Source organism: Triturus cristatus, chromosome 7, assembly GCF_964204655.1.
Source record: "Triturus cristatus chromosome 7, aTriCri1.1, whole genome shotgun sequence".
NCBI lineage: Eukaryota > Metazoa > Chordata > Amphibia > Caudata > Salamandridae > Triturus > Triturus cristatus.
Genome location: NC_140590.1, coordinates 1,835,390,873 through 1,835,403,018, shown reverse-complemented (window position 1 = coordinate 1,835,403,018; position 12,146 = coordinate 1,835,390,873). Strand labels below are relative to the sequence as shown.

Here is a 12,146-nt window from a genome sequence, read left to right as displayed (position 1 = left end):
CACTCTTTTTGCCAGTTGGCTGCAGGATAGGAGACCGCTTTCAAAGCCGGATGGACTACCATGGCCCAACCATCAAAGCCACCGTTCCCTGTTTGAGTCGCAGCCTCCAGAATGATGGGGCTGCTTTGAACGTTTTTGCCAGATAGAGGTTTCCATTCTAGCCCTGGCCCTCTCATCCTGCCCCACTGTCTCTTCCTTCTATGACGCATCTCTCTACAAGTTACATGTATGTGCTTTGCGTCCTGCAGGTGCAGTGGGCGAGACCGCGCTCCATGTGGCTGCTCTGTATGATAGTTTTGAGGCTGCGCAGGCCCTACTGGATGCAGCGCCAGATCTCGTCAATGAGCCCATGACATCCGAACTCTATGAAGGTAAGAAGCGCAAGGAAATTTGGGGCAAAACACGTTTTTGCTAGAGAATAATGTTTAGTATTAGTTTAATGAAATTTGAAAAGAGACCCGGTTTGAAGAGAGCAAGGTGAGGTGACTTTGCCCAGGACATATATCTGTGACCATTCAAAACAAAAGTGCCCTTACCTCTCCTATCCTGAACAAGCATTGGCATAGCCAATAGGTCTCACCTTTGGGACCTTATAAGTGTTTAGCCATGCAACAGTTGCATAACTAAACACTTATAAGGTCCCAAAAGCGAGACCTATTGGCTATGCCAATGCTTGTTTTAACTGCTGCAATCTATTGAAGCCTCACGGAGAACATCAAAGCGGCCGTGCGGCCGGGAAAGTGATCGTGATCAAACATCAAAGCGGCCACGAAAGTGAAAGTAATCGCGGTAAAGCGCGACGCGCGCGCCCGCGCACATGCACTGTAGCTCTAGGGTGGCCTGGTAGCACTTTTTGGAGCCCTCACAAAATGTCTCGCCAGACCAGCGCACGCGTGGGTCAGGCGAGACCTAAAAAGGGACTATGGTCTGTACTCCTACTATGCCAGCTACTTGGGGTACATGCAGTTCCTTCTCTGCAGGGTCCAGATCTTCCAGAAGGATGTGGCTAATCATTGTCTGAAAGTAGGCAGAGCTAGGCAAATTTAACTAGCTTCCTATTCCCAGTAACATTTAATACAAACTTCTTTGTGATGTGAACCCAGGTTATCATTGAAAAGGCCCTTCGTTCCTCATCAAATAATTTCCTTGCTACCCACGAACCATGGGTGTTTGATGTTGAACATCTTCTTTTATGGTGTATCAAGAGGTATTTAACATTTAAACCTTACTAGCTTGTTTAATTTCACGAATGTGGCAACATTTTAATTTTGTTTTGTACAAAGACATCAAATTATCTTGCAAAAGTGGTTACATTCTTTTATTAGAAGCAGCTTCAGTGAAATATTCCTCTACCAAACCCTTTTTTTGTGGGAAACCTTTTCCCTTGCAAAGATGTGTACAAATTAACCAAAGTTGTGACCTTTACCCAACTGTGTCAGTGGAAAATCATTCTCCAGACTCCCCTTCAAATATCCTCTTTTATCAGAATTGCAACCAGGCAAAGCTGTGCCATCTATGTTGTCCTTTCTCATTTTTGATACTTTATGCAGTAACTTTCAAACATTCCTTTGTAACCACCGCCACTGTTGGTTTGTTGCAGGACAGACCCCATTGCACATTGCTGTGGTGAACCAAAACTTGAATCTGGTGGAGCTGCTGATCAACAGGGGAGCCAATGTTTCTCTCCCGCGAGCCATTGGAACCTTCTTCAAACTCAGCTCTCACAACCTCATCTATTTTGGTAAGAGTTTTCAGCTAGAAGATCTTTAAGCTTGCAGTTCCTATGTCTCTCTGAGATTGATGAAGACAACTGGAGTATCCTTGCTTGTGGGGAAAGCCGCTTGACATCTTCAGAAGAGAGACCGGGGTACAGCATCCTTGCTGAGCCCTCTTGTGCAGTTGCTCCTCATTTGTCCAGCGGCTTCTGTTTTGTCTATTTCCACTTCCTCCTCATGGGCTCTGGATGGTCCATTTACACATTCTCCTCTCTTTCAATGAGAGAGGACTTCGATTGATGTTCATCGGGAGAGACGAGTAAAGAGAGCATGTCCATTCACATTTCTAAGGTCTCCCCTAAGATGTTTAGGTATCCCTGGAGAATTGTGCCGGAGGATGATAAAGCTGAGCTTTTGGTTTGGTCTGCCTTCAATAGCAAATTTGTCAATAACACTCCCAGTCCAGAATGTACCCAAAAAGGCTGTGTGTAGACACTGCTTGTCCCCACTTCAGCTTTATGGGCCAGTTGGCTGGAAAAGATTTGTGACTGAAAAGAGAGGACATAATGTTGAAAGCTCCCCTGCCTGTCTGAATGATGTACAGTGATGCATTATTATGGTGGTTTCTTCATAAGGCTTCCACAAGGCCTCATGAAGTGTTGAGGCACTGCTGAGAAGAGTACCTGGTGACTCCAAATACCAAAGAATCCCCCGGCTGGGATCCCACGCCGGGCCTGATACCCAAGTCAGAACGGGGTACGTGTTCAAATGATAGTACATACATGTTAATAATGCGTGGCCAAAGTCATTCGGATTTTAGATGAAAATGTTTTAGTGACATGATGACCAGCGGCGTCCCTTCTAGTTAACCTACTACTTCAAACAATGGCTCTTGTGGGCTGTGAAACCTTGTGATGTGAGGGCTTCATTGCATTTCCCTTGGCTTTGGAGAGCTCAGTTGAAATTGGCATGATGTTTACATACTTATGAGGTGGATGGCTCTCAAGCGTGTAGTCCCTCAAAGCATGTTGCAGCAAAGCCTCAGCAGATCAAGACCAGCAAAGAATTCTGGCATACATGGTTAGAGAAAATGTGCTTGAGTTTGTTAGAGAGCCTAAAGTCTTAAATTGCAACATTAATACTCTGGTTGAAGAAGACTGTACCAGAGTCACCCTTAATCAGTGCAGTGTGGAAATACAATGGCCTGAGCTGTTAATATCTCTAGTCAACTTTTAAAACTGATGACTGTTAGGTGAGGTGTTGCTGTTACTTATAAGGCGTGGGGCTCCCCGTCTTTACTTCATAGGCTGCTTGGTAAATTGGCCTTGTTTGTTTCTGTTGGGGTTGTTTTGTTAGAGGTACGAAGAAAGTTTGACTCACATTTTATCGATCTGCTCGATCCTATTAACGGAAAGAACAATTTTACTGAAAAGATTAGTTTTTTAAAGTATGGTATTAGATCATGTCTGCACGATTTACTATTCTGTATGAAATGAAGTCCCCACAAATAATAGCAGCTTTCATAAAATGTTATCTCAAAGCAGAACAGCTACTGACCGCAAAAGGTTTGATGAATGTAATATAAAGATGGCTCCATAGCGATTTTATGCAAACAGAGTACAATGAGAACTTCTGTGATGTTTAAATGAAATTGTTAAAAATGGACTCCCAATATACTGGGATCATTTTTAATGTTTTTATCTGTGCAATATATTATGGTTTTTATTAACCAAAATAAAACTACCTTTGACCTTTGTTGAAGGTACTTTGCACCAGTTTTAAGTGTTTTTAGCACCATTTGTGGGTACATTGTACCACTTTTGTTGGTTTCTTTCATCATCATTTTATTTCAGTTCTGTTTGTTTAAGAATAATGCTCTGCACTGCACCTCTAGACTGTATTTCCCTTCTTCCTTTGCAGGTGAACATATCCTATCCTTTGCAGCTTGTGTAGGACATGAGGAGATTGTGCGATTGCTTATTGACAAAGAATGCAACATTAGAATGCAGGACTGTCTCGGTAAGAAATCGTAAGAATCTAGTAGAACTGAGTGGGACATGTGCATCTAGAGTTGTGATGCAGAGTGGGTTGGAATTGTCACCACAAGGAATGTAATCTCATTGTTATGACAACAATACCAGTGTTGAAAAACCTTGCTGTAAGCTACACCATGGAGAAGGCGCGAAATACAGCGCATGTTTTAAAGTGAAAAACATATTTTAGGATAGAGTGTTCCCTGTGCAAAGGTTATAAGGAACACCTTGTACCCTAAGTATTTGCAAACATTGAAGATACCTGTCCTGTAACTTTGGGATCCCGCCTTCAGAGCGCTTGCGTTCATGCTGTGCTTGTCGGACTGAAGGCGTAGACGTGCACACACTTTTGAGTTGGTGTTCACCCTAGTCATGGCAACAGTTGTCTGTGCATGCACCCCTTCTGAATGAATTGAACACTCCTCAATCTCCACCAACCAATCACAAACCCTCTGCTATAATGGAAGAAGTTCACATCTCACCCTAGGTACATTTGTGTTGGTGAAGCACTGAGTCTATGGCTATATAAATTTTCTTGTCTAAAGACTGGTGATTGTACATTTAACGTGCACCTGATTCAGGGAGCCACACACATCCGATGTTTTTATTCAAGAGAAATGTTAATACATGTATTTTTAACATCAAATACATGTAAACATGTTATGTATACATGTTATTCAAGCCATATATGCTTAACTTTTAAGCAATTTGTAAATGAAGAAAAATATCCTAGTAAATATTCTTAAATGAACAAACATTTACAAATTATGAAAAATACTTAGACCTAGCTAATAATTTGCCACAGACACAATAAATTGAATTTCAAACATTGAGCAGTGATGAAAAATGTTGCACATTAACTGCTCATATTGGCATCAATTGGAGGGTAATGCATTTGAGTACAGACCTCACCATGTTATGTCAGTGTTTTTATAAATAATTCAAACTTTTCAAAAAGTGCAAAACTGTATAGAGCCGTAGAAGGTTATTAATAGCGGCTGGATGCATCCACTCCTCATTTCTGTTTCTCCTTTCATTACATCCTTGTCACTGTCCACAGGCAACACGGTGCTTCATATCCTGACACTGCAGCCAAACAAGACCTTTGCCTGTCAGATCTATGACCTGATCCTCTCCTATGACAAGGGGGAGGATGGGCAGTATCTAGACATGATGACGAACAATGAGGGGCTCACGCCGTTCAAGATGGCCGCCGTGGAAGGGAACACTGTGGTGAGTGGAACCCTCTCGCCTTCAAGTGACTTTAGATGTTTTATTTTTTATTCCTGCGCTTCAGAATTCTTGTACACCTTGTATCAACATGTGTCAGAGGACTTGAGTGTTCGTAATGTATCATCATTTACCGCATAAGTGATAGGAAATACCTTGACATCATAGTGTGGATAAAGGTAAAAGGTTTGACTGGCTGGAAGTAATAGAGTTTCAGATGATCTGCAGAAGAAACTAATAAGTAGTGTCCATTTATTGGTATTTGATAAAGCGAGCACCTTGGTCCAATAAGGGTTACAGTGCTTTACAGAGAGTGCTTCTCGTTTAGGAGCTGCATCTCAAACATGAGAAGATGTAACTAGAATAGTATGTAATCTGGTTGACACTCGATTGCAGAAACCAGAGAGTGCCGGGAGGAGAGGCAGAATATCGTATGGAAGGGTGTAAAGTTTTTCACCTCGACACGACTTGGATGAAAACACTGGTGTTTGTAACAAGTTATGTCAGAATGAAGGAATGTGATGCTTGTAACATGTGTGATTACCCAGAAGCACATCCTCACAGTGGGCTTACCTACCCCACCTAGCAGAGGATTTAGATAGTGGCTGTAAAAAGGCCGGTTTTCAGCATTTGATGCAACAGCAGATGGTCTGGGTGAGGGAGGAAGAGGGCTCCTATGCACAGCTGTAACAAAAGCGGAGAAGCAGCCACCAAGACCAGCTTGGCGGACTGAGCTGGGTCCAGTAGCGATTCGGCCTTTGAGAAAGGACTAGAGACAGCAGGAACATTAAAAATGGTTTTGGAGGTAAACAGTATAGATCTCTATTACCAAATGGATTGTAAAAGGAGGCAAAAGCAATATCCAATCTGTTATAATGACATCCATTATTCCACCAGGATTTGACAGAAAGATTGGTGGAGCATTTCCAATTAAGTGCAATTTGTTGAAAGGCTAAAGCCAACATAAGGTCGAAAAAAACCTTGTTCATAGAGGGGCAAACCCAGAGATTCCATCAGACTACTTTTTTTTTTTTTTTTTTTTTAAACCAACTTTATTGTGATTTTCATATGCAGGTATTACAAATTACACCTCACGTTGCACAGGTAATTATTCCGGAAACACAGGATACAATTCAGGTTTTGTGTATTATCCTTTCAAGTTGTGCTGTTGTCCACAATATAACACGATAATGTCTCAATCACTCTAGGAGGGTCGCCATTATGTCAGAGTATTGTGCTCTCCATACCCAGCTTTTGAACGAATGTGGTCAGGAGGAGCGGAGACCGCTCAACTAGTCACAAACCCCAATCTTCCATCAGACTACCTACAAAGAGAATGTCATTAGAAAGAGGGATGTTTATTTTAAAAGTGTTGGATATGGTGGACCATATGTTTAACCAGAAAGAGGTCACATTAGGACAAGAAAATAAAAGATGAAACAAATCCACCATAGGGGATTTACGGGACCAACAGGAATCATTAGCATCGTGCGAGAAGTTAGCAATTGAAAGTGGAGTAAAGTACAATCTATGATAAATAAAAAACATGGATTGGGTAGTAGAAGCGGATCTAGAAATGTTTAGAAGTCGTTCCCAAATTTTGTTACAGAAAGTAATGCTCCACACACAACCCAAATCCCTCTCCCAGGTCAATTTTAATTTAGTTTTAGAGCGGATCAGATCTGGGGTAGAGCGGAATTTATATATCAGGGAAACCTTAGGAACCAAATATAGACTTTTTAATAAAGGATCATCTGGAGAAGTAGAATTGTCAGAAGGTAGAAAGTAAAAAATGTCCAAAATTAACTCCATAAGGGTTGAGAATTTGAGCCAGAATGAGCGTGGACAATTAAAAAGAACCTGAAAATGTGGGAAAGAACATGGAGTCATACCATCAAACACGTTACAAACCCAAACTATTTCTTCAAGTCTCCAAGATTTCCAATATAGAGGTCTATTTTTAATAGTAATAAGACGATTGTACCAGATAGGAGATTGTAGAAAAGATTCCCTAGTGGTGATTTTCGATTGATAATGAAATTTTAACAAAGAACATGTATGTCGAAATAAAGGAAGAAATGTAATATTTACTTTAGTAGTGAATGCCAAGAGTTCCTTCATAGAGAAGGGGGCAAGTAAAGACGTTCCACTACTTACCTGAATAATGCTGCTAGGAATAAGGTTTGCTTTAATCGTTCTGAAAATTTGAAACCGCCGTAAATTGCCTCTTTCTCTGCTTATCTAATATAGATTGTATCACAATGTTATGCTATTTTTCTAGTTATATTAGCATTTAGTCTTTGCTATTATTTTGTAATGTTACATGCTCCTTTTAGCTGTAGATCTTATTTTTCTCACTCTCCCTCCCTCTATCTATAAAATCTCAAAATGTAAAATGCTTTCTACTCGTTAAATATTTGCCTATTTATTCTTATAAGTTCAAAAGGTTATAACTTGTATTGCATATTCTCTGTGTTTATATTTTATTTTTTAATAAAGCTTTTAAACCTTCTTGGAGAAAACAATTAATTACGTCACTCTGGGCCTGAACTAGATCGTGGGGGACGGGTTATCCCGTCGGTCAAAATATAAATGGCAGCATATCATATGTGATTTACATTTTGGCAGACTGGATATCCGTCACTGTTGTGACTGCGTAACCCTTCCAACAAGATCTAAGTCTGTCTGTCTGAACAATGATCTCAGAATAAGGAAAAACTGTCCTCAGGCGGTGGGGGAGGCGAACCAGAAATTGTCAGAGGGGGCAAAATCCTGACGTTTGTGAGGGTTCTCTGGCAAAATTGCAAATGTTTTCTTCACATTGCATACATTTACACTTACTTGCAGTGACCCGCAATTTCACAATTTTTTAGTGTTGAATCCATGTGCCAGGTAATGAGATGTCAGCTCCTGGTGGGAAATGCGGCACACAGGTGTAACGTTTTGGAAGAGTGATTGAATTTGTGTAGGCTCCCCATCAACATACAGAGATATTGGGTCTCTGGAACTAGCCACAACACTGTAACTTATATTTTAGTTTTAATACTGTGCTTCTGCTCACAGTTCTTGAGAAATTCTAAGTGTTGTAAAAGACCAATTTATTGATACATAATGCATCTACCTTGGATGGATGTAATACTTGGGGCCTGAATTAGATCTTGGCGGACGGGTTACTCTGTCACAACGGTGATGGATATCCAGTCGCCCCGAAATATAAATATCATATGATCTAAGGCAATATATATTTCGGTGGAAGGGATATCCATCACTGTTGTGATGGAGTAACCCATCGTCTGAGATCTAAATCGGGCCCTTTGTTGGCCATACAGAGGGCCATCGGATAACCTACAGGCTACACTAGAATGCAGCAGCCAGTGCTTGACCAGTTGGGCACGCTTGGAGGAAACGTTTGACGTTTGGCACCTTTCTAGCAGCGGTCGCAGCAGTGGCTAGAACAGCGCATAGGCTTCATCAGAGAAATGGTCGAAGATAGGATGATGTTGAAGCACACATATGCATTCTCGTGGTGGCATTGGTAAAAGCGCAGGTGACAAAGACTTGGACAAACATTCTTGGGCTCTACCAGATTCTGAATAGGATTATCAGTCAGTAGACACTTATTTGAATCTCTTTTGACTACTAGTGTCACTCCGATAACTGAAGCTTGTTCACATAACTAAGGTGCTATGGTCCCTGCTTCTCCCCCTGGCTGGATCAAAGGTGAGGTGGTCTATGACATTATTGGATGTGTGAGTGTCCATGCCAGTTAGATCCATCTTCACTAAAACGTCAGACCATTTGTTATTAATTAATCGAAAATCTCCACAATTTACCAAGCAAATCTATAATATCAATAATGTTAGACTTGGCATCTTTTGGCGTGTTTCTCCTGTCTTTGTGCTTTCCGACCTCCTGGTTTTGACTCTGTTTTCGCTGGTTTTGTGTCTCTGCGCACTTTCTCACCGCTGTTCTGTGTTAAAGTGCAAGTGCTCCTGTTGTAAATTGTGTTATGAATTGGTGTTTCCATGATTGGCATATTGGATTTACTGGTGAGTCCCTAGTAAAGTGCACTGAGAGTGCCAGGGCCTGTAAATCCAATGCTACTGTGGGCTCGCAGCACAGGTTGTGCCACCCACAGAGGTAGCCGGTAAAAAGGTAACTCAGACCTGCCACCACATCGTTTGTAACTGCCATGCTGACCTGGCAAGTGCACCCACTTGCCAGGCCCTAAACCTACCCTTTTTCTACATGTTAGTCACCCCTAAGGCAGGCCCAAGGTACCCCAGTGGGTGCAGGGTGCAGTGTAGGTGAAAGGTAGGACATGCCCTGGTGTGTGTGGCATGTCCTGATATTGAATTACTGCCAAGTTAGTTTTTCACTATTGCAAGGCTACCTGTTCCCCATAGGACAGAATGGGGAGTTTGTTTATAACATCTTATAAACATAACTGGCCCTGGGAACTAGGTAGGAATATAAAGGTTGCCTTAACTCAGATTCTAAAGACGCATCTTTTAGTGAAGGTGATTTTTACATTCTGTGTTTGAAAATACCACTTTTAGAAAGTAGGTATTTTCTTGCTCAGCCATTCAATAGGCCTCCGTTGGGTTTGTGCATTGACTGTCTGGGTTTTGTATGACAGGGGCTGAAGAGGTGCAGTGGCTTCAGATAGTCTAGGTGGGTCAGGAAAGAGCTAAATAGACCTGGACTGTATTTAGAGTAGGGGAAGGAGATTTCCTTTCACCTGAATTGGCCTGGTCTGCCTCTAACAATGCCGTCTTCACCTCCTGCCAGGAAGCCACACCAGAGAGGGCAGAACGGGTTCTGGCTGGGCACAGACACTCTCTGCCTGAGATGACAAAGGATTTTGGGCTATAAGAAGTGGGGCCCAAACCCCTGAACTTTAGAACTCTTTTGGACCAAGAAGACTGCCAAGAAGAGCCGGAGAAGCTGTGAGGAGGAACTACCACTTTGCTGAGTGCTTTGCAGTGTTGGCCGCCAGTGGCTGCTTCTGTCTTGGGCGGTGAAAGGACTGGACTGAACTTTCTGCAATCTATCTTTGTAAGTTTCTTCAAGGGCTTGAGGTAGATCTTGCCCCCTATTCAAGAAGTCTCAGGAACAGCAAAGACTTAAAGTTCTTTTGCCCTCAGCACTGGGGACTGTGTGTTTTGTGCTGCAAAAGAAGAAAAATCAACCCAATGCCATCTACGACACTGCTGCAGACTCCGTGTCCTGAAGACACCGCAGAGGGCACTGCAGAGGGCACCGCAGCAACGCCGCACCACAACCCTGGTCTCACTGATGACGCCTGCTGACACCGCCATTGAGCCGCCGCTCGCACCGCGAACTATGGGCACCACACTCCGCATTGCCTCACTTCCCGATGCTGCCTTGGTATCCCCGATGACGTTGCTCCACACCGAAATCGACTCTGCTGCTCGCACTGTGGTTCGAGGGCACTGCTTGTAAATTACATGACGCACTGCCCTCATCCTTCACCACAGTCGTGGCCTACCGATGCCAGTGCCACCAACTCCAGTTTGTCAGCCGATGACAGCGCTTCAGCAATGACGACGACGCTGCCTGCATCGTGACCTGCCAGCACCGTGACGAGCACCGCATCACTTCGCACCCGCGACCTGAGGGCATTGCATGCCGCACCGCTGCACTTCACACTGCAGCACCCGACGCCTGCCAACGCCGGCGCTCCTGACTTCAACCGCGATGAGTTTGATATGCAACGTGTGTGACTTCAAGGGCCTGATGACTCCTGCACTGATCTCCGGAACCGACGCCTGTGGACGCCGTGCTTCTGGAAGCTCAACGAGAGGTTGCCGATGCCCTGCATTTCTAAAGGTACTGTTTTGCGGGTCTTCCCGACACCGTAGCTGGCCGGCGATGCCACGGTCAGGCAGAACTGTTTGGATTTGTTTGTTCATTACGCCGTGATAGCCCCGGACGGAGCTATTGATTTCAAGGAACTGTATTTCAAGGTTATTTTGATGACTGAAGATTTTTAAGTACTGTATTGTGGATTTTTTTATCTTTTTTGGTCTTGTCTTGAGTATATAAAAATGTTGGATATTTTTCTAAACTGGTGTGGTGTCCTTTTGTAGTGATTACACTGTATTACTGTTGGTTATGTGCAAATGCTGGTTGAGCAGGGGTCATTATAGAAGTGTAATTCCCTTATCTTGACTAGGAAGAACGGTCCCTATTTGGACAAAGGTGCAAACCATTGCCAACTAGAGACCCACATTTCTAACAAATAATTCCTATAGGCTTGAACCAAGGTTCAATAAATTTCTTTTCTTTCAAAATAATGAAAAAATTACAAAGCAAACTTTTGATCACATTGTAGGAAGAGTACAAACATGCTATGAAGTTGAAGGAAAAAAGAATATGATGCCGCTTTCCACGAAGGACGCCAGTTACACAACCCTCTTTGGAGTGCCCTGGATCGGTCCAATACTCCATGATTTCCCTCCAGGTCGGCACCAGTCATGAGTGGAACAGTCCTGAGTTTCCTCAGGGGTCACATTGTGTGACAACACAGTAGACTCCGGTGATCCACAAAATGGCTCCCTTTCATCAATCAATCAATCAATCATAGTACTTGTAAAGCGCGCTACTTACCCGTGAGGGTCTGAAGGTGCTGAAGGGGGGGGGGGGCGTGATGACCCCACATATCGGGGCGAGCAGTCCTGGAGTCTCCCCGCTTTCTTTTTTGTGGACTTCTCAACATAAAACCTATGTTGTGATTTATTTTTTGGGAGATGTATATGAACAGTTAAATTGTGCAAACTAGGGTGCCATTTGAGCAGCACTCTGATGTTTTGGTGCTGCCTAATGCACTTGTTACCTCCTCTATACATTGACTTCATGTGCGTCTTTCACAAATTTATATGATCACATTTGTGCGACTTAAAAACGCCACCGCGGTGTCTCTGTTGTTTAATAGCAATAGTTTGGAGGAATTTAAAAACAAGAGAGCAACTTAAAACAACAAAGTGACTCGCACTAGATTCATAAATTGTGAGGTGTAGCTGGCCTTGTTGTGTAACATGCTTCTGAATATTCCTATATCAAAAATGAGAAAAACAGAAAAGCGATGGGTGCAGTCCTTGGGGTAATGCCAGCCACTGGAATTACTACGGACTGCCTTTCAATG

General features: G+C 42.9%; 1 protein-coding gene across 1 annotated transcript in view; it reads left to right on the top strand.

Moving 5' to 3' along the window:
- Positions 1-12,146, top strand: part of LOC146813354 (transient receptor potential cation channel subfamily V member 6-like) — a 255,753-nt gene that overhangs the window by 195,028 nt on the left and 48,579 nt on the right. Inside the window, exons 3-6 of the mRNA XM_085620168.1 lie at positions 249-371; positions 1,601-1,741; positions 3,636-3,734; positions 4,809-4,981. Of these exons, the coding sequence (XP_085476294.1) occupies positions 249-371; positions 1,601-1,741; positions 3,636-3,734; positions 4,809-4,981 (536 nt within the window). The remainder of the gene's footprint in view (positions 1-248; positions 372-1,600; positions 1,742-3,635; positions 3,735-4,808; positions 4,982-12,146) is intronic.